The sequence below is a fragment of the Pongo pygmaeus genome, chromosome 5 (genome assembly GCF_028885625.2).
Source record: "Pongo pygmaeus isolate AG05252 chromosome 5, NHGRI_mPonPyg2-v2.0_pri, whole genome shotgun sequence".
Classification (NCBI taxonomy): Eukaryota; Metazoa; Chordata; class Mammalia; order Primates; family Hominidae; genus Pongo; species Pongo pygmaeus.
In genome coordinates this window covers 133,001,682-133,024,947 of record NC_072378.2, presented here as the reverse complement: position 1 = coordinate 133,024,947, position 23,266 = coordinate 133,001,682, and the positions used below count along the sequence as shown (strand labels likewise).

Sequence of the window (23,266 nt, the reverse complement as noted above, 5' to 3'; positions counted from 1 at the left end):
TTTTATTGTTAAGTAAGGACATACTCCTGCCATTTTGTTTTTTATTTTGTGGTGTTGTCTTCCTTTCTTCCTGTCTTCCTTTTCGTGAAGGTGTTTTTCTCTGATGGTATGTTTTAATTTTTGCTTTTCATTTTTTGTGTATCTGTTGTAGGTTTTTTGATTTGATGTTATCATGCAGCTTGTAAATAACAACTTATAATTCATTATTTTAAACTGATGACAACTTAACGTTGATTGTATAAACTAACAAGCAAAGAGAAAGCTAATAAAAGCTTCATACTTTAACTTCATCCCCCATACTTTTAATTTTTAATAGTTTCTATTTATATCTTATACTGTCTATGTCTTAAAAAGCTTTTATAGCTATTATTTTTGATTGGTTCATCTTTTAGTTTTTCTACTCAAGATATGAGAAGTTTACACCACAGTTACAGAGTTATAATGCTCCATGTTTGTCTGTGTACTTACTAGTGAGTTTTGTAACTTAAGATGCTTTCTTATTGGTTATTGATGTCTTTTTCTTTCAGATTGAAGAAATTTCTTTAGCATTTCTTATAGGAGAGGGAAGTGGGTTCTTTTCTGGCTCAGGGTGGGTCTAGAAATGCCATCCAGGAGCTAAGTCCTGGAATTGAGGACTTTAGGAGTCTGCTTGGTGCTTTATGTTACTGTGGCTAAGTTGGTAGCCAATTTGTAAGACAAAGTCCTTTTACTCTTGCCTCTCCTTTCCTGAAGCATGAGTCTTTCCCCATGGCCACCACAGCTGGGAATGTGCTGGGTCACACCTGAAACCAGCATGGTACTGGGTCCCACCCAAGCCTCGTGGTGAGTACTGCCTGGCTATCACTGATGTTTATTCAAAGCCCAAGGGCTCTTTAGTTAGCAGGTGATGATTCTTGCCAGGACTGGGTCCTTCCATTCAAGGCAGTAAGTTCTCTTATAGCCCAGTGCGTGTCTAGAAATATCATCAGGGAGCTAGGGCCTGGGTTGGGGGATTCAGTACTCTGCTTGGTGCTTTATTTTACTGTGGTTGAGCTGTTATCCAAATTGCAAGACAAAGTCCTCTTTATGCTCCTGTCTCCTTTCTTAAGGCAGAGGGACGGAGTCTCTCTCAAAGCTGTGAGCTGTGCTGCCTGGAGTTGGAGGAAGGGTGATGCAACCACTCCTTTGACTACTCCAGCTGCTGCCTCACTAGGTTACGTGCACTCCAAGGCTACTGGTTCTGAGCTCAGTACAGCACTAGGACTTGCCTAGGAATTGTAGTCCTTGTGGCCTAAATCAGCTGTCCCCAACTTTTTTGGCACCAGGGACTGGTTTTGTGGAAGACAATTTTTTAATGGACAGGGTAGAGGATGCTTTCTGGATAAAACTGTTCCACCTCAGATCGTCAGGCATTAGTTAAATTCGCATAAGGAGCATGCAACCTAGATTCCTCAGATGCACGGTTCACAACAGGCTTCCATTCCTATGAGAATCTAATGCTGCAACTGATCTGACAGGAGGCAGAGCTCAGGCAGTAATGCCACTCATCTCGTACTGTGCAGCCACTTTCTAACAGGCCATGGACTGGTACTGCTGTGCAGCCCAATTCCTAACAGGCCACAGTCATGGCATAGGGATTGGGAACCCCTGGCCTAGACTGCCTTTCAAGTTTATTTAGAACCCCAAAGAATTTTATCCCACATTGGAGATGCTTGGTGGAACTCAGGTTCTGACTGCTGGGTAGGACAATTCCTCTCTGACAAGAGCTGTTCTAAATGTGTCCTCTGTGGGCACTGGCTGAATTCTGTGCCATGTTGCTTTCTGTTGTTACATGGCAATGCTGACTTCCAATGTAAAGTCCCACAATCAGTGTACTTTCCTTCCCCCAAGGGCACAAATTTTCTCTCCACACCATGTGGTAAAACCTGGAGGATGGGGGAGAGTGGTGTTGGCAATTAAAGACTTTCTTTCCTACCCCCTTCAGTGCCTCTTTCCTTGATATGATTTTAAAACAAGGTACTGTGATTACTCTTCTGATTTTTGGTTCTTATGAAGGTACATTCTTGGGTGGATGGTTGTTCACTTTGGTGATCCTGCAGGAAGACAATCGCTGGAAGGTTCTATTTGGCCATCTTCCTCTGCTTCCTCCTCATCTTTTATTTCTTCCTCTTGCCTGATTGCTCTGGCTAGGACTTCCAGTATGGTGTTTAATAGAAGTGGTGAAGGTGGGCTTCCTTGTCTTGTTGCAGTTCTTAGAACAAAGGCTTTCAGCTTTTCACCATTCCATAGGATGTTAGGTGTGGGTGCTGACATATATGCCATCTATAGCCTTTATTATGTTGAGGTATATTCCTTCTGTATAATAAAGTGCACATGTCTGAATTATATATTACTTGCCTTGTGGGTGCGAAGAAACTATTTATACTGCCTAGAATATTAACCTTTATTATGCCTGAAGAGTTCATTAGTCAAATGTTGGTTTTGATGTAGACCTCATAGTTTAAAATTTAACATTTAAATTAAGTAGGTTATCATTTTTAATACCACCTAAACACAATATATTGATCCAATATAGAAAGTTAGATCAATGTTAGAAATGAAGAGTCACAGTGTACCTTTCCAGACTTGTCATCAGCATTTCCTATTTATAGTTTTAGCTTTGATTTGAATGTTTCACAGATGAACTTAAATCAACACATAGTTCCACCATAGCATAATATTAATTAGGCAGTTTCCTTAAATTTGAGAACATCGCCTTAATGTAGTTGTGATGTTTTGAGGCTTCATAGCTTAAATCCATAATACTATTATGGAATCTGTGGAGCAGGGCTATGGAGAAAGTCTTCAGAGAAGTTTTTTGTTGCTACTATAACCTTATTTAAAGAAACAAACAAAAAAAAACCCCACACTTATTTGAAGTCTGCTTAAATATTACTGTTAAATGTGAAGTGTTTCTATCTAAGATTCATAATCATATGAATGTCAACATTTAGTTTTGAGTAGAAAAAGATAAATCATTACTGTGAGTTAAGAAATTTAAATGGAGATGTGTGAGCGAGCTCATAGCATGTCCATTCTATCCTTCTCATCGCCACCCTCTGCAGAGTTTCATCCCTAGGGTGCTCTGCTTGGTGTCCAGCCTCTGGTGTTCTGCTTGGGGTCTTGACTTCTTCCCATCCCACTCAGGCTCAGCCCCAGACTGGAACAGAGTTTGGGAAGCAGTGGGGATAGCCAAGATGGGTGTCAGTGGGTGGCCCAGCAGTTCCTGTCCCAGGAGTGGCCACAGGCCAGGGGTAGTGGTGGCTGTGCATATGGCCAGCCTGCTGCCATTGTCCCATCCTTGTCAAGGCCCTCTCTTTCACCTTACAGCATCTGAGGGGCAGAGCTCTAGAGGGTTGGGTCAGACAATGCCTCTGCAAATTTTTTTTTTAAATAAAATTTAGATGACAAGTATATATCATATATGCAGTGACCAAGCATATAATTACTTTACAGTCATCTAACTGCTGTAGCAAGGTTATGTAACTACAGTGTCAAAACACCCTGACAGTTTTCAGAAACCCAAAGTGGAGACCATCTGCCATATCCCACTTTTTCTTTAGGTACAATATCCAAATTCTTATTGATTTTGCTTACATATGAATAGTTTCAAATTTGTTCACATATGGTTTAAACTTTTTGTCTCTGTTGTCTTACTCAGGCTTATGTAACTTAAAATGAGCCTGAGCATGGGTCTACACACAGCAAGATGTGTAATAAAAACACAATTTTAGTGCTACTTTCAAAATTCATGCTATTAAGAAATATGCTGTTTTCAAAGCTGAAAAGATCATGAAATGGCTAACTTACATATCAGAGATGGATAATTCCTTACTATTGAGGTGTTATAGTTTCTGTATAGTAAATGCCTTCAAATATTAACTGAAAGATCAGTGAAGTCATTTTCCCCTTTCTGAGTCCAACTTCAGTTTGTTTATTTTGAAGATAATTAATATTTTAATTGTAAAAGAAAATTATAGCATTGGAAAATTTTCTCTATATGGAGAATAACAATGAACCAAATTTACCAATTAGGGAACCATTTCAGGAATTTTTGGATGGTGAATTTTTCTGCAGTAACTATGCTTCAGTTGCAATGCAGTATGCCCAGAAACAATCCATTTCAACTTCTGAATGTTTGATTTGGAACATTTGTTTGATGAGTATTCAGTTAAACACTTGGATACATGCTCTTTCCAGAAGGTCACATCTCTACCATTTATCTTGGAATGTTTCTGAAGACATTCTACTCATTTTATTAACTGTATACACTTCTGTTTTTGGATCTCCAATATGATTATAGACAATATCAACACAGAAGGCTTTGATTTAGACTCTAAAGTTTAGAGCATTTGATCTTGACATGCCTTAAATTGGGCTTCCAGTCAAAATTGAGGTCACTTCTCCTTTCAAATGGCAAGTTCTCTTTAATGAGTGAATAGTGGAGTTGTAGAAATTGAAAGGCAGTAGTAGTTTTCACTTTACATTACACCTTCTCCAATACAATCTTTTCCATTCTCATCAAGTCTGAAACCGTGAACCTATATTCACTTATTTGGAACACATCAGTTGCCAATGGGACATCCCTTTCCTCTTCTATTGATTTTACAGCCAAATAGAAGCAGCTCAGTCCAACACATCCAAGGTGCTTGGGCTGCACCTTCATTTAACACAGGAATCTGTCCAGTAAATTTACAGAGAAAATGCCTTTATGTTAAAGCCAAAGAACTGAATTAGACTAACATCTTGTACTTCAAAGTCCTGTAGCCTTGCAGTCATTCTGAGGCTATTGTCTATCATGTGCAAACTCAATTAGTCTCAAACCACAGATCTTTAACTGATATCTAGACTTCTGTTCCAACAAGGCGTTCAGCTGGTGTAGCAGTTTCTGAGAGTCAGGTGTCAGTACCTCTATCATCTTGATAGTGATTGAGCCTCAGTGGTAACCACCCTTCTTGGGCCTGCGCTCACCTAACCCCACAAAATCCAATCTCAGAGGCCTAGGAAACAAAGCAAAGAGAGAGGCCCAGGGAGGGGGAGCCTTCCTGGGTGGATGTCTCTGCAGAGCCACCAAGATCATATTGCCCTCCTCAGGGTCAGCTTGGAGCTGAAGGGCTGAAAAGGCGTTTTGATATTTGATTGCATATTATTTCATACTGTTATTTCAGAGTTTTGTGTGCACACATTGTTTCTTCTGTAAGCCTAATGCTTTATAAGCATAGCAACCACATCTGACATTTCTGTGTCTCTCACATTGTGTGCTTGGACAGCTCTGCCTGGAATATTCTTCCCCCAGTTGCCCACATGTCTAATACAGTGCTTTGTGTTGTGTCAAAACCTAATGAATATTTGTTGAATATTTAACATGTGCTGATTTTAGATTAGTAAATATCTTTTCGATAATTGATGATTTTTGTTATACCTAGAGATTGAATACTTTGAAAGCAGCCTTACAAAATGCATTTCAATTATTCTCTTTCACCTCCTCCTTCTGTGTCCTGGACAAAACTCTGCATGGATTAAGGACTCAGCAAATATCATGGATGAAGCAACAGGCAGATTTCAGGCACACATAAGCAAACTGAATTTTTAAACCCTAAATCAGGACATGTGGTCTAATTTTGGAGCATGTTATGTATATGCCAAACATCCTCAGAAATGTAGCTTGAATTGAAATATATTAGAATACATGAAGACTAATAGAGACAGCAGGAAAATATGTTTGTCATCAGAACTGTTTCAGAAATCCAAAACACCAACCTACCTATTCCACCACTTTAGGTGATCCAAAAAGACTGGGGGTAAACATGTTTCAAGTGGTTCAATGTGTTGTAATTTATATCTATGCCTTTCAGATATTAATTGAAGCAAAGGTGGGTTAAAATATTAAATGGTTGTTCTTTGTTATAAACACATTGAAATAATAATTTTCTATATGTATTATTATATCCTTTTCTGATCTTTTTCAAGGATTTTATAGATGATTGCTATGGCTTTCCTTATATTAATTATACAAATTTGTTTGTAGATCTAGTAGCCAATATTTGATGTCACCAAATTTTTATTCATACAACAGTTATCTCAGCCTTCTCAGCTAATCTTCAATAACCATTTATCATTTCAGAGTTGTGCAATAGAGGATAAATATAGCAATATGTTAAATATTATTTTCAAAATTGTATTTTAATTGCTTTACTGGGACAATTATTGGTAACTTTGAAAAAGAATGAAAAAATCAGGCATTAACAAATGCTCCAGGATTTCCATAGTTTCATACTAGCTGGTACTGCCCTAGCCAATCCTTGTTACCTCTTATTTGAACTATGGCAACAGCTTCCTAATGAGTCCCCTGCATTTAGTCTCTCATTGTTCCAGTACATTCTGTACTCCGTGTTCTATTTATCTTTATGAAGAAAATTTTGACCAGGTTGCTTCTGTCTTCAAAGGCTTTAACAGTATCTCTTTGTTACTAAATTTGGGACAAATCTTAGCTTCTTGTGCAAAGCTCAATATCCATCATTCCTTCCTTCCTTCCTCCCTGCCTCCCTTCTTTCTTTCTTTTTTTAAATTTTTTTTATTTTTATTTTTTTTGAGACAGAGTCTCTCTCTGTCACCCAGGCTGGAGTGCAGGGACGCAATCTCAGCTCACTGCAAGCTCCGCCTCCCGAGTTCATGCCATTCTCCTGCCTCAGCCTCCTGAGTAGCTGGGACTACAGGCGCCTGCCACCAAACCCGCCTAATTTTTTGTATTTTTAGTGGAGACGGGGTTTCACTGTGTTAGCCAGGATGGTCTCAATCTCCTGACCTCAGGTGTTCCACTGGCCTTGGTCTTGCAAAGTGCTAGGATTACAGGCGTGAGCCACTGTGCCCTCTCCTCTCCTTTCCTCCCCTTCCCTTCTCTCCCGTCCCCTCCCCTCTCTCTTTCCTTTCTTCTCAAATCTGAGAATGTCTTCATTTCTCCCTCACTTTTGAAGGGCAGTTCTGATGGATATAGAATTCTTGGTTGTCAGATTTTTTTTTTTCTTTCAGCACTTTAAATATATCAGCTCAATGCTTTCTGGTCTCCAAAGTTATTGATGAGAAATCTGCCGATAATCTTATTGGGGATCCCTTGTATGTATGAGTCACTTCTGTCTTGCTGCTTTCAAGATTCTCATTTTGTCTTTGGCTTTCTACAATTTGATTATAGTGTGTCTTAGTGTGAGTCTCTTTGAATTCATTCTCTTGGAGTTTGTTGAGCTTCTTGGATCTTTATATTCATATCTTTCTTCAAGTCTGGGAAGTTTTCAGCCATTATTTCTTCAAATAATTTCTCTTCTCCTTCTGAGACTCCCACAATGCATGTGTTGGACACTTGATGGTGTTCCTAAGGCTCTGTTCAATTTTCTTTAGTATTTTTTGTTGTTGTTCTGCAGACTCAATAATTTCAATGGTCCTGTCTTCCAGTTCACTGTTTCTTTTTTCTACATGCCTGAATTGGTCTTTGAATCCTCCTGTAAAATATTCATTTCAGTTATTGTAATTTTCAGCTCCAGATTTTTTTTAGGGTTTCTATCTTTTTATTGATATTTCTACTTTGTTTTGTTTTTTGATTTTCTCCACATCTTCCTTTATTTTCTTAAGCTTCTGTAAAACCATTGTTTTAAAGTCTGTGTTTAGTAGGTCTGTCGTGTGGTCCTTTTCAGGGATGATTTTAGTTGGTTTATTTTTCCTTTCTTTTGAGTGAGTCATACTTTCCTGTTTCTTTGTATGATTTATGATTTTTTTTGGTTGATAACTAGACATTTGAATCTTATCGCATGGTTACTCTGGGAATCAGATTCTCTGGGTTTGCTATATTTGTTTGTTTGTTTTGTTGTTGTTGTTGTAGGATGTTTGTGTTGTGGATCAGTTTGAGATGTAAATTTAAGGTCTTCTTAGACCTTTTATGAGTCTGTGCCTTTCCCTGGGCATGTATGGCGACTTTCTAAATTTCCCTGTATATTTAATTGCTTATTCCTTAAATGTCTCACTACCCAAATGAAAAAAAGAGAAAATAAATAAATAAATAAGACACTGGCTCTTTAAATCTCCTGGAAGCCACTTCAGCCAGAGAAAGGGCCTGCAAAAATGGTGTGTGTGTGTGTATACACAACAATAGCTGCTTGCCTTTGTGTTTGTACCTCCATGATCAGAAGCAGCAATTAGTGATCAGAACACAGATCTCGTATATTTGAAAGACAAGGTCATTATTATCCACCCTGCTCCCATAAGCTGACTGCAAGCTGCTTTAGGAACACAGACATGGCAGCCTGTCACAGGGACAGGGGATGAGGAATTGGTAACCACTATTGAGCTAAGAGCTAAAATGGACTGAAATTAACTGTAACTTACCTTCCAAGCATTCCTCTGGAAGTTGCAAGCAGTAGAGCCCCAAAATAGTAATATTAGACAAATTCCAACAGTGCAATTGTTATCTAGGTGGGGAGAAAAATTCCCTGCTCTGCTATCTTCCCAGCATCCCCCTACCTCTAAATTTTTGTTAACTCTTTCAAAAAAAATTTTTTTTGAGATGGGATCTCGCTCTTCTTGCCTAGGATGGAGTGCAATGGCATGATCTCAGCTCATCACAACCTCTGCCTCCCAAAATCAAGTGATTCTCCTGCCTCAGCCTCTCAAGTAGCTGGGATTATAGGCGCGTGCCACCAGGCCCAGCTAATTTTGTATTTTTAGTAGAGACGGGGTTTCTTCACGGTGGTCTGGCTGGTCTTGAACTCTTGACCTCAGGTGATCCACCCACCTTGGCCTCCCAAAATGTTGGGATTACAGGCGTGAGCTACCGCACCTGGCCCCCCAAAATTTGTTTTTTGAGACAGGGTTTTGCTCTGTTGCCCAGGTTGGAATGCAGTGGAACTCACTGTAGCCTCAAACTCCCAAGTTCAAGCAATCCTCCCACCTCAGTCTCCCAAATATCTGAGACTACAGGCACACACCACTATGCCCGGCTATTTTTTTTTTTTTTTTCATTTTTTTGTAGACAGACGGTTTTGCTTTGTTGCCCAGGCTGGTCTCAAACTCCTGGGCTCAAGCAATCCTTCCTCCTTGGACTCCCAAAGTGCTGGAATTACAAGCATGAGCAACCACACCCACCCCAAAATATTTTTTAATGCCTCTCTTCTGTTAGACATAAGTTTAGTTAACAGGACATGTAAGTCATTGACCTATGATATCCACAGGATGCTGCAGACATTATAAGACAAACACATAAGTGAAAATATGACTATAGATTACGATAAATGCTATGAAGAAAAAATACGTGGTCTGGAATCTTATCCTACAGTAGGTTCCTACAACCAACTTTACTCAAGCATGGGCTTCCTCTGAACTCCTTTCTTGTCTTAATCCTTCTCTTCTAATTAGCGTTATTTAGAATTTATTTTTGCATATATCAAATAATAGGTTTAGGCAACTATCATTCAGGATTTTGTTGAAAGTTAAGATTGATTTACAAAGTTTTTTTCCTCCAATAAATATATATCAGATTTGGCCAGACCCCAGTACAAGAAAGACTCAGCTGCCTGGCCAAGAACAACTCTATCTATGTTGTGGCAAATATTGGGGACAAGAAGCCATGCAATACCGGTGATCCTCAGTGTCCCCCTGATGGCCGTTACCAATACAACACTGATGTGGTATTTGATTCTCAAGGAAAACTGGTGGCACGCTACCATAAGGTAAAATTAATTTGCAAATAATCCAATTAATAAATGCCTAATGAAATAAAGTGGGCAAGGAGAAAAATATGTTATTGATAACGATAAGCATACTTTAGAAATAGAGTAGAGGCAAAGCATAGAAAGTAATGATAAAGTGTGGAAAGCTCCTATAAAGAGGCGTAAGTGGTTCCGTGTACATATAACACAGGAGTATGTTTTTAGGAGTGTGTGGCAGTCAGAAAGTGCTAAGTGCATTATGTTGCATAATGTTGCCTTTTGGACTTTGTCCTTTTAAAGACATACCCTGGCAATGGGTCAAGGCTAGAATGAAAAACTGCTTACCACAAAGAGTCTGTCTTGAGGAGAATGGAGCAAACAAAGTTCCTTGCCAAGGAAAACAGTTAAGTATACTTGGCAAATAGAAGTAATCTATTTTACTCATGTCTTATAAGATTCCAAAGGGTCTTTATAGATAAAGATACCCATGTACATATCTGTAATGTGGAGACTGAACTAAAGGCCCAATTTAGCTGGAATGTCCTCTGATTCTCTAAAGCAAACTCATTTCTCATGAAAACACTGATCATAGATGAAACTGGCACTAGGATGTGAGCTTGTACTTTTTCCCACACTGTGGTGTCCAAATCAACTTCCTAAAACAATTTTTTTCTCTTTATCTTCTGTTTATTGCAGCAAAACCTTTTCATGAGTGAAGATCAATTCAATGTACCCAAGGAGCCTGAGATTGTGACTTTCAATACCACCTTTGGAAGTTTTGGCATTTTCACATGCTTTGATATACTCTTCCATGATCCTGCTGTTACCTTGGTGAAAGATTTCCACGTGGACACCATAGTATTCCCAACAGCTTGGATGAATGTTTTGCCACATTTGTCAGCTGTTGAATTCCACTCAGCTTGGGCTATGGGCATGAGGGTCAATTTCCTTGCATCCAACATACATTACCCCTCAAAGAAAATGACAGGTAATGTATGATCTTAAAGATATGCAGGCTGATGTAATCAGAAAAGAAAAGAAAAAAAACCATGTTTTTCTAGCTAACGCATACTCCTTAATACAATGTTTTTCAGCTCTTAATTTTTGAACATCTAGCTGTTAATATGCTATAGAATCAATCTCAGTCTAAATTGTTTTGTAGATTTATTTGGTTTTATTTAACTTGATTTTTTTTTCAAAATATATGACTTCTTACATACAACTCTCCCTTCTTGGCTTCTCGGTTTCATACTTTAATTGATTTCCTCTCACTTCTCTGTCTTTATCAGCATGTTTTACTGAAATTAAGAAAACATATAACTTAGAGTAAAATGTGAATATGAGGTTAAAATAGTAATAACAATTATGAAATCCCTTTTTACTTTCCAATTTCAAATGATGTTTTCAACTTATTACTTCCAGGAAGTGGCATCTATGCACCCAATTCTTCAAGAGCATTTCATTATGATATGAAGACAGAAGAGGGAAGACTCCTCCTCTCGCAACTGGATTCCCACCCATCCCATTCTGCAGTGGTGAACTGGACTTCCTATGCCAGCAGTATAGAATCACTCTCATCAGGAAACCAGGAATTTAAAGGCACTGTTTTTTTCGATGAATTCACTTTTGTGAAGCTCACAGGAGTTGCAGGAAATTATACAGTTTGTCAGAAAGATCTCTGCTGTCATCTAAGCTACAAAATGTCTGAGAACATACCAGATGAGCTGTACGCCCTAGGGGCATTTGACGGACTGCACACTGCGGAAGGGCGCTATTATCTACAGGTAATATTTTGATGTCAGAAGAGTTACTGGATAAAATAAAGACACTCAGTTAAATATACAGTTTAGATAAATAATGAATGATTTTTTAGTATAAGCATATCACACTTTTGGGGATTTATGTATGCTAAAAATTTTGTTGTTTATTTGAAATTCAACTTTAGCTGGGAAGCCTATAAATACAGGCTAAATTTATTTGCTAAATCTTTTTTTTTTTTTTTTGAGACAGAGTCTCACTCTGTAGCCCATGCTGGAGTGCAGTGGTGCACCAGCTCGCTGCAAGCTCTGCCTCCTCGGCCAAGCAATTCTCACACCTCAGCCTCCCAAGTAGCTGGGACTACAGGCGAGTGCCACCACGCCTGGCAATTTTTTTTTTTTTTTTTTGTATTTTAGTAGAGACAGGGTTTCACCGTATTGGCCAGGGTGGTCTCGAACTCCCCGATCTCAGGTGATCCACCCACCTCAGCCTCCCAAAGTGTTGAGATTATAGGCATGAGCCACCGTGCCTGGCCTATTTGCTAAATCTTGAAATCTTAGATGTCAGTTCAATTTTAAGCTGATTGGGAAAAGGCAGAACATTTACTTGCAGTAGCCGTATTAAAAACAAATATTCAAATTACAGATAATTATAACAGGGGTTCATTGAAAACCCATTTTATTTCCTGCCTGAACAAATTAAGCCATTTTCCCTATATGTTCACAAGTATATCCTGGATATGAATGGAGTTGACCACCAAGATAGTTCAATGGAATGGTTTATTGCTGCAAAGATCCAATCTCTCACTGCTCGCAAGTGGCCTCCATGGTCCTCTCATTCTGCTCTTCTCTTCCTTGGTCTGGCCCCCATCTTGTCTCACTTAACAGGGCTTCCTATTGACAATCTGACAATCTCAGCTCCATCCAGTCAGTTCTCCACATTGTAGTTACAGAAATCACAAAAAGCTGTTTTTGATTATAATAGTGTCTGGCTTAAAATTCTTCACTGACTTCTAATTGACAAATCAAATTTCTTAACATGAAAGACACACAAAGTCTAGATGTGTGGTCCCTTCCTATTCTCTATCCTCTAATCTCACTTCTATTTACATATATCCTGGGCTTCTGCAATATTGAGATATTTTCCCATCTCCTATTTGCTAGCATATGCAGAACCTCAAGGTGTTTGCACAGATTGTTTGGTCCTTTATCCATGGCGAGCCGCACCTACTAATCTTTCATAGCACTTTTCCGATGTTATCGTCACCAAGGAGGGTTCCTGGATATTTCTCACAGAGCTACTCCTACCTCCCCAGCTGAGTTAAGTACATCCTTTATGTGCTCCCAGGACACCCTATGCTTAGCTTTATCAAAGACATATTATGTCATAGTATTCACTTACTTATTTGACACTGAGAACCCCTTGAGTGCTGAAATTCTGCCAACTGCACAGTATTTTGTTTGCTCTATGATAACTACTCTAACAATACTTTTTCATTTTAGCAAATGAAGACCTACTATATGCCAGGTATTTGTTTAGTGTTAATGATATGAAGATAAATAAGCATAGATCCTCCTCTTGAAGAATTCAGTCTTTAGTAATGGAGAAAGACATTTGAACAGATAATTTCAGCATAGGTTGGCATGTGATAGCCTGTAGAATGCACATTTTGCTGCAGGAGTACTAAAGAGCTCCACTTAGATTAATTTGGGAATGCAGGGAAGTTTCTGGAGCTGATGCTATTATCCAGGTGAAAAAGAGTAGGAGAGGATTCTTTGTGGTGTGAAGAGCATGAACAAGGGTCTGGATGCAGGCGGGAGCAGGGTCTGCAGGGAACAGCAAGCAGGTCAGTGCTACTAAGGCAACTAAGGCATAGCTTGCGAAGCTGGGGTTGGTGGGAAATAAGCCTGGAAGCAACATCCTGTCCTGCAGGATCTTACCTAGCACACTTAAGATTCAGCCTTTATTCTGCGGGTGATGGTCAGCTGGTGAAAGTGATCCAGTGAGGGAATGATGTGGTCAGATCTACCTTTGAGTATATCATTTTTACTACTCTGTAGATGATGGAGCAAAGACCCAAAAGACTAGATTATTAAAATAGTCTTATTAAGGGTCTGGACCAAGATTGTGTTTGTCTGAATAAAAGCAAGGCATGGAGTCTAGAAATATTTAGAAAATGGAACTCAGTGGCTAATTTGATGTGGAATAGAAAAACGGAATGAAGAGTCCAGAATGTGGCAGGTTTCTGGCAAGAATGGCTGGGTGGGTGAGATGCCTCTGACAGATCAGGAGGCAAGAGAGGAGCAGACTGGCTGACAGTGGGTAGAGGCTGAGTTCAGTTATAGATGTGCTCATTTTGAAGCAGTTGTGAGACATTCAGCTGGACCCAGCCAGTTGTCTGTTGACTACTTTGGTCTGATGCTTAAGGGAGATACTAGAATTAGAAACATTGTTTCAAAAATCAGCAAGATACAAGGGGCGATTAAGCGAACAAGAGTGAATGACACGACAAAGGAGACTGTACTGACAGTAAAGAACTATTGACAAAGTAGAACCTTTGGGAGCTTCAGTATTTGGGGCAGGAAATGACAGAGGACAAGAAACCTGCAAATACAATTGAGAAATAAAGGAAAATTTAAAAAGAGAACATCTGGTAGATGCCAAGGAAGTAGAGACTCTTGGAAGAAAGAAATCATGAGGTGTATTAACACAATACTTTGACCATTATTGGCATTTTTGAGTACAATTTTGGCAGAATTTTCTGAGCTCATAATGATAGGATGATGGGCAGATTATAGTGGGTTGAAAAGTCAAAGGGAAGTGAATGCATTTTTTTCCCCAAGAAATCTTATCTGAGACAAGAAGAAGAGAAACAAGACAAGGGCTTAACAGAGACTCATGGTCAAGAGAAATGTGTGTGTTTATGTGTGTGTGTGTGTGTGTATGTTTCTCAACAAACGAGAGAGCCTTGATTGCCTTTGTAGGTCTAAGAGAAAGAGCTACAAAAGGAAAAAATACATAAAATATGAGAGGAATCAGGCCCAGTGCAGTGGCCTGTAATCCCAGCACTTTGGGAGGTCAAGGCGGGCAGATCACCTGAGATCAGGAGTTTGTGACCAGCCTGTCCAACATGGTGAAACCCTGTCTCTACTAAAAATACAAAAATTAGTCAGGCATGGTGGCAGGTGCCTGCAATCCCAGCTACTTGGGAGGCTGAGACAGGAGAATTGCTTGATCCTGGGAGACGGAGGTTGCAGTAAGCTGAAATTGTGCCACTGTACTCCAGCCTAGGCAACAGAGTGAGACTCTGTCTCAAAATAAAATAAAACATAGAAGGAATCATTACTCCTACTCAGTGTTCCAAGGTGCTGGAGGAAAGAGGGAAAAATAGTATCATGAACACAGGTACAAAATGTCCAACAACTGGAAATTAAATGAATTATATTGTAGAAGAACATTTATTGCCATAAAATTATTACCATATACTATATGGTATATTAACATATATAGCCTTATATATGTGACATACATGTGGTATTATATTGCTACATAAATTTTTAAAATTAAAATATAAATTGTGATGTATTATTTTTAAGTTAAAAAAAGTTGGTCACAAAACAAGAGAGTAATCTCTTAGCTCTTCTTCCCTCCTTTTCCTTCCTGCCTCCTCAATCTTTTCCTACCTTTTTGCCTCCTCCAGAGTCTTGGCTCTACCTAAACAGAGTTGTGGGAAGTTCTTTCTTAGTCTTGTGAGGTAGGTTAGCTTTGTCAAGTAAAACCAAGCTTTCTGTTTATCTTGCTAGACGGTGATATTCCATCTAAACGATTGGTACCAGATATGTTTTGGAATCTTCCTATTTAAAGATAATAATACATATTACGTGATATTACCAGCAGAATCTGGGAAAATACCCAGAATCAAACATAGTAATATATCTATTGGAAAACGTGGGATTATTCACCTTAAATAGCTTGAATAGAAATGTTATAGCCTTATGTTAATTCAAGTTAGGTCTTAATGTCAATGTACCAGTGGGTTACAAAAATCCTTTATTTTCAGAGGATTTTGGATTTTGGTATTGAAGATATTTTGGTATAATATTATATTTATAATTTTTCACAGTCTAACTGTGATGATATATTATGCTTGAAAAATCTCGATTATCACCAAAAGCTACCTCCAAACCAAGGGAAGAGAAACAAAGAGAGGTAAAAGTGAAATAAACCCCTATCTTGCCACACAGATTTTCCAAGCATTCTATAGCGAATATGCATAATTTTGTTTATATCAATACGTCATTGCAAACATCACTCAGAGTTTTGCTTTTATATTTTTTCTTTGTTTTTCCTAAAGTTATTAATTGCCTTATTTTTTTACATTTACTTAATTTTCTTTGACTTTTTGTTAAAACCCCATATCTTCCAACAGCATCTCAGAATAATTTTTCCACAATATCATTTTCATAAGTTTAGCTTGAGCTAAAAATAATAACCTTTCTCTGCACTGGTTTCCCTCTAGTCATTCTGCACAGTTTTTATATTGAGATTTCCTTTATTGTCATCCTAGGAATGCTCTCTTACCTATTTCCTTGTTTTGGGTTCTCTGTTTTTCTCCTTCTACCTTTATTTGCTCCTTTGTTCTGTTGTAGTCAACGCTGTCTGGTCACATTGCTCTAATCTGAACTGGCTGCTCTCCATGCCTTGTACACGATAGGAGTCATCCTGGAATCTCCCTTTATCCTCATGGTGAAGATTTTTCTTTACCACTTCCCTGTGTAGATTTCCTGTTTTCCATTCCCCGTCTTCCTTGTTTTGGGCTTGTGCCCTCTTTCTTGTTGTTAACAGTTTCCGGAAAGAGAGTGATCAGGATGCAAGATTTTTGAGACTTATCGGTCTGAAAGTGCCTTTCCTCTTAAATTTAGTTAAGTATCTCCCTGGGCATGGAATTCAAAGGTGGTTATGACTTTTCTTCAGGACTGTGAATGTATTATATCCTCCCATCTTACATTGCTATTGAGAATTCTGAAGTTCTTCTGATTCCTGATTCTTTGTATGTGTATTCCTCATTCCACACCTTCCCCAGAGTGCATGCAGAATTTCTTCCTTTCCATTTTCTTTTTCTCTTTTTCTGAAACTCTTATTATTGGGATCTTTTGCCTCTTGGATTGGGGCTCTAATTTTCCGACATTTTCTCTGCTATTTTTTACTACTTTATTTTTCTCCTCTACTTTCTGAGAGATTTCCTCCTCTTGGTCTTCCAAATCTTGTACTGAATCTTTTATTTTTGTTAACATGTTCTTAATTTCCAAGAACTCTTTTTTCTTGTCTTCGGAGTTTTACTTTTCCTTCAACACTTGTTGTTGTTTTGTGCATGTATTATTTTTTCTTCTCTCTCTGAGGCTATTTCGGAAATTTTTTATTGAAGCTCCTCCCCACTGCTTCTTTTAAGTTGCTTTTATCTGCTTTTTTATTTGCTTTTTCATGCAGTAAGTTTTTCTCACATATCTGGTAACTCTTGAGGATTACCAAAAACTCATTGAAAATTCGGAGCATATGAGTAACACTTGCCAATTTTGAGCTTCATGATAGAATTATCTAGCTGGACCTTTTGCTGGGGGGAAATCTGAGGTAAGTGTCTTTAGAGACTTCCTCTTGGGATGGTCAGGTCTCCCAGGTTTCAAGATTCTTCTAATTTCCTTCTTGAATCAGTTGCCTAATTTAGGAAATAAAAATACAGGATCTCCAGGTAAATTTGAAGTTCAGATAAACTTTGTTTTTTTTTGAGAAAGTCTCTCTCTGTTACCAAGGCTGGAGTGCAGTGGCACGATCTCTGCTCGCTGCAACCTCTGCCTCCCGGGTTCAAGCAATTCTCCTGCCTCAGCCTCTCAAGTAGCTGGGATTACAGGTTCATGCCACCATTCCAAGCTAATTTTTTATGTTTTTGGTACACATGGGATTTCACCATGTTGGCCAGGCTGGTCTCAAACTCCTGACCTCAAGCGATCCACCTGCCTCGGCCTCCCAAAGTGCTGGGATTACAGGCGGGAGCCACAGCTCCCAGCCCAGATAAACATTTTTTTTAAAAAGTGTAAGTATGTCCCATTCAATATTTAAGACATACTTATACTAAAAAATTATTTGTTGCATACCTGAACTTCAAATTTAACTGGGATTTTTGCCCTGTGTTTTACCTGGCAACCCTATTCCTGAAAGATAAATCCTTGCTGACAGCATTAGGGATCCAAGTGTGGAAAATGGTCTTGCAAGGTGTGGGTGGGGGTGGAGGGGGAACGTTTTCAACCTTCAGTATTATTTATTCAGGTAATCCCCTTCAACTATGTCTCTTAAACTTTCACCTAAAGACCATCCATTTTACCCTCTCTGGAAACATTCTCAGTTATTTACTGGAGTAGGGGAGGATCAGTTACCTGGTTTTTTGGAGGACTTAGTATCCAAGGCATCCTTCACAACTTTCTGCTCATTTATTTTCCTTCGACTGTCACAACTTTACTCCTAGCTCTAGGTACAGAGCAGTCCCAGTGATTAATTTGAGTGCTTTGCAGTGTAGATAGGGTTGATTCTTGGCTCTTTCTACTGCTAGTTTAGGACCTGGGTTTCTTGGGTCTGCTAAATAAATTACTACTTTTTGTATCAACATCCTAGTTTTTAAAACTGTGCTGTGGTCTATCCTCCTATTTTCCTACCTTTGTGGGTTAAAAAATTAGTGTTCTTTTGAAGGATTGTAGGAAATAAAATTGAAGCATGTGTTCATTCTACCTTTACCTGAAAGTTACTTCTATCCCATCTTAATACACTTGCACTGAAGTGATTACTTTCCACCTGCAAAGTGGAAACAATAAGACCAGTTAGCGGCTACTTCTTTAGTCAAGCAAGAGACGAAGGTGACTTGGAATATGCTGTACAGATGGCATTAAATGAATATGAATCTCGTTTTGGAAACTTTTCATCTGCATGGTGAGATGACTCACATATTTAGATTTTATATTCAAATAGCTACGTACTATAGTGGAAGAAAAACTTAATGGAGAAGTGTTTCAGTTCTTGCACATTATAGAGGATATGAGTTTTCCAGATTATAGTGGTTGCCTCTAGGTCAACTCTAGGGCTCATTACAACTCTGAAGCTCTTTTATTGTGTGAAACAGGCAATAAGATATGATTTACACAGGTGCCTAAATTAAACCTTTAAACACATTTTAAATTCCTGATAATTAAAATCATTAGTAACTTGAGAACAATGAAGATATAGCTGTTCATGGCTATAGGCCAAGGATCTGATTGCTTTTACATAGCTAATCTTTTTGGCAGTGAATTGCAGGAGGCACTGGGGCTTAAAATCCTTTATTTTTATTATTAGTTGTATTAATTATTCAGCAATAAACTGGATGACTCTAATGAAGAAGTAACATTATTTTACCAAATAAAGTAGCACAGGCATTTTTCTAGATCAAGAGAGTATTTCAGTTGACTTTCTCATGTTTTTTTTTTAAGAGCATCTAGCATTTTATTTATTTATTTTATTCTATTTTTATCTTTAAAATTTACCCTAGCTTTATTGTCATTAACAAATGAAAATTATATATCTTTACAGTGGATGATGTGATGTTTTGATATGTGTATACACCATGAAATGATTAAATCAAGCAAATTAACATATCCCACATGACTTTCTTATGACTTATTGGTTTTCATGACTTCCCTAGATTTGTACCCTGTTGAAGTGTAAAACGACTAATTTAGACACTTGCGGTGACTCAGTTGAAACAGCTTCTACCAGGTTTGAAATGTTCTCCCTCAGTGGCACTTTCAGAACCCAGTATGTCTTTCCTGAGGTGTTGCTGAGTGAAAATCAGCTTGCACCTGGAGAATTTCAGGTAAGAATCTTCGAATATTGCCAATTAGTTTCATGTAAGAGGAAGCACTTTTTGATATAAAAACCTGCTCAAGTGCTTACAAATATCATAAAAATTTCCATTTGGAAAGGGTAAGATTATCCTTGAGGATCATGAAGGACATTGAGCAGGCTGCATTTCTTGTCTGGAAATTCTTTTATTTATTTATTTATTTTTTAATTTATAATTTGAACTTTATTAAAATTAAAACTTCTGTGAAAGACTTTTTTTATTTTATTATTATTATACTTTAAGCTTTAGGGTACATGTGCACAATGTGCAGGTTATAATTACTGTGTCCTTGAGAATAAAAAAATATATATCTTATTTTGGGGATTATAGGGAGTTTAAAGTCTTCCAAGTAGAAAGAAGATTCAACAAGAGTAGTTTCAGAACCAGTCCCATTGGAGCCCCTTAGGATCACTAGGGAGTGATGGCTTAGGGAAGTTGAAAGGAGTCCCTCTCGTCGAGTGAGCCAAGGCTCTGTGTGACGCTAGAAGGAAAAGAGACAAGGAAAAGTTGAAGAAGAGAGAATTCGACAGTGGCTGATGTTGGCAAAGAAGCAAAAACGTTTTAAAGTCCAGAAATAATCCCTTGCTTCACACGTGCTCTGCCCAGCCACATTCTTTCGCTGACTTCCTGCAAGTTCTCCTCTCACTCCCCGTTCCTGGTAGAAACCACTGCTGGGGTAAGGGAGGACAGTGGAATGGTGAGGAGGTTGTAGTGAGCAAGAGACAGGAGATGACAGATGCTCAGTTCAAACCCCTCTTAGTCAATTGCTTCAGGCCATTGTGGGGAGTCTATCTTGTCTGAGAGGACTAGGTTTCTCTTCTGTATACTGCCAAATCCACTCGTTTGTGTTTATTAACCCTTACGGCGCTTCCACAGGTAAGTAAATTAGAAGATATTGATTATGGGCATCTCACTAATAAATGAATCGGTGCCAGTTTCATAGCTCCAATTTTTCTTGTCCTCGGCAACATTTCAAATTTTTCTGATAGAATAGAATTTGGCCAGTATTTTTGTTTCTTCATTCTGTTATAGTAAATTTTAAAAGTGAGTTCTGGGATTGTGAAACTTGAAGGTAGCCTTTGCCTACTTTTTTGTTTTAATCAGGTGTCAACTGATGGACGCTTGTTTAGTCTGAAGCCAACATCTGGACCTGTCTTAACAGTAACTCTGTTTGGGAGGTTGTATGAGAAGGACTGGGCATCAAATGCTTCATCAGGCCTCACAGCACAAGCAATAATAATAATACTAATAGTTATAGCACCTATTGTATGCTCATTAAGTTGGTAGAATATTGACATTTTCTCTTTTTTATTTGGGATAATTTAAAAAATGATGGATGAGAAAAGAAAGATTGGTCTGGGTTAATATTATCCTCTAGTATAAGTGAATTACTAGTTTCTCTTTATTTAGACAAACACACACACACCAGATAATATAAGCTTAATAAATTATCTGTTAATGTAGATTTTATTAAAAAAACTATATTTGAACATTGGTCTTTCTTGGAAGTGAGCTAATTATATCAAATAAGTATCACAAATCTTTTACGCAGAAGAAATAAAAACTATGGGTAAAAAACATATAAGAACTATCATAAAATTTACTTACAAGAAGGCTGCTCTTGTTCCCACTTTTATTATATTACATATCACTTATTCAGCTCTGCTGAAAATTTCCTATGATTTTATTTGTTTGCTCTTTTAGTTTTTTACCTAAACAATACATTTTGATTCTCTTGTGGGTTGTTAATGTCTCCCCAAAATTTACATGTTGAAGTACTTCAGAATGTGATTGTATTTGGAGACAGGGTCTTTAAAGAGGTAAAATAAGGTCATTAGGATGGACCCTAATTCAATATGACTGATGATCATAAAAGAAGAGGCAAGTAGGGCACAACAGGCACAAAGGGAGACCATATGGAGACACAGAGGAAGGACAACTCTTTACAGGCTAAGAAGAGAGGGCCTCAGAAGAAACCAACCCTGCCAACACCTTGATCTTGGACTTCCAGCCTCCAAAACTGTGAGAAATAAATTTCTATTGTTTAAGTCACCCAGTCCATGGTACTTTGTTAGGCAGCCCTGGCAAATGAATCAAAGACCCATTCCTGTTCCTCTCCCCACCACTACTGTTTTCTACTGTAATCTGAAGCTTCAACAAAAGGCTTACCTGGTAAGAATATTCAGCTGGTCTGGGTCCCCAAGACTCCAATAGACACTCTTAGAGAAGGATTGCTGATGGATTGATAGTGAAACTGTTAGATCATTGAATTCCTCTGGAATTAGAAAACCAGAGAGTCCCATTTTAAGAAATTAGGTATTTAATCTAGCATTATGTGTTCTATTTTAGTAATAGCAGAATCTCTTGACATTACACAACTCAGTGAAACAAAGAACATCATTTAAGCCAAAACAACTCCCAACTGACTGATAGACTCTGAGCACTAATATCATAGTGCTGTGATGATGGACAATTACATAGCACCAATAACACCCATGCACTGTGCAAAGCATGCCCTTCTGCACAGGAGAGAGCAAGGCACTTGCAGTAGTGATCTATGCCAGCAAAACATCATTTTGAGACAAACATTTTTGTGGCAGATGTTTTTCCTAAAAAGTACTATATCATCCAAGAAATATTTGAGTAAAATCCCTTGTGCTTTTGGGTGACATTAACTGACATTTGCTTTTTTTCAAGACCTAATAGAAAATAAGAAAGCCCGTAATATATTTAGAAATGGGAATCCTCAGAGCAAGTCTCCATACTCTCATATAATTTCAATGTAAAACAGAAAACATATTGATGTGTTGGTGATAGGCTTGAATTATTAAAAACTTCAAAAAAATCCTAAATGTTTCTTTTCTGCTCAACATTGACAACTACAGTAGGTCTCCCTTGTGGTGTAATGAATTTCCCCCAAACTAATATCTTAAAACAACAAACATTTATTATCTTATAGCGTTTCTGAGGGTCAGGATCCAGGACTAGCTTAGTGGAGTTGTTCTGGATCAGATCCTTTGGAAAGTTGTAGTTAACTTGTCCCCAGGGCTGCCATCATCTCAAGGCTCGGGTGGGGCTGGAGAAAATCTGCTTCTCAGCTCACTCACGGTGGTTGCCAGGCTTCCATTCTGTAGGATGTTAGAAAAACTTTCATAAAATGTCATCTGGATTCTCCTAGAGCAATGATACTGAAGAGAAAGCACATGAGAGAAAGAGCGAGGGAACTTGGATGTAAGCCACAGTCTTTGAAAACCTAATCACAGAAGTGACATCTCTTCTTCCACATGATGTTGGTCACATGGACCAACAATGGCACAACATGGAGAGAATCAAACAGAGTTGAATATCAGGAGGTGGGGCTTCATGGGGGCCATTTTGGATGCTATCACAGTGAATATATGTATTTATATTTATATATGTATATATTGCAATGTAATTTAAAATATAGGATTGTTTTCCTTTTCTTTTTGCTATATGTGATATGTATTTCAAAATACACTCCCAATAGTTACGTCCGAAAAGCACTACACTAAAAAACTTTCTATACATTGTATAATTAAATTAAATAATCTAATAATCTCTACTTTTGGTCCATAGTAAATTTAAGTTAACTGTTTGCCTTAACTACAGTTTGTGGCAAAACCATCTCCTTTTAATATACACAACAGAGTTTTTTTGTTTTGTTTTTTGAGATGGAGTTTTGCTCTTGTTGCCCAGGCTGGAATGCAATGGCGTGATCTCAGCTCACTGCAATCTCCGTCTCCTGGGTTAAAGTGATTCTCCTGCCAGAGCCTCCTATGTAGCTGGGATTACAGGCATGTGCCACCATGCCTGCCTAATTTTGTATTTTTAGTAGAGATGGGGTTTCTCCATT

At 38.2% G+C, this 23,266-nt stretch overlaps 1 protein-coding gene and 1 pseudogene across 1 annotated transcript in view; one reads left to right on the top strand and one right to left on the bottom strand.

Moving 5' to 3' along the window:
- Positions 1-22,975, top strand: part of LOC129038980 (pantetheinase) — a 33,320-nt gene extending 10,345 nt beyond the window's left edge. The window contains exons 3-7 of the mRNA XM_054492554.2: positions 9,539-9,731; positions 10,407-10,698; positions 11,133-11,494; positions 19,192-19,362; positions 20,497-22,975. Coding sequence (XP_054348529.2) covers positions 9,539-9,731; positions 10,407-10,698; positions 11,133-11,494; positions 19,192-19,362; positions 20,497-20,679 — 1,201 coding nt within the window. The 3' untranslated portion in view covers positions 20,680-22,975. The remainder of the gene's footprint in view (positions 1-9,538; positions 9,732-10,406; positions 10,699-11,132; positions 11,495-19,191; positions 19,363-20,496) is intronic.
- Positions 4,050-4,936, bottom strand: LOC129038982 (cyclin-G1-like; annotated as a pseudogene).
- Positions 22,976-23,266: the final 291 nt, after the last annotated feature.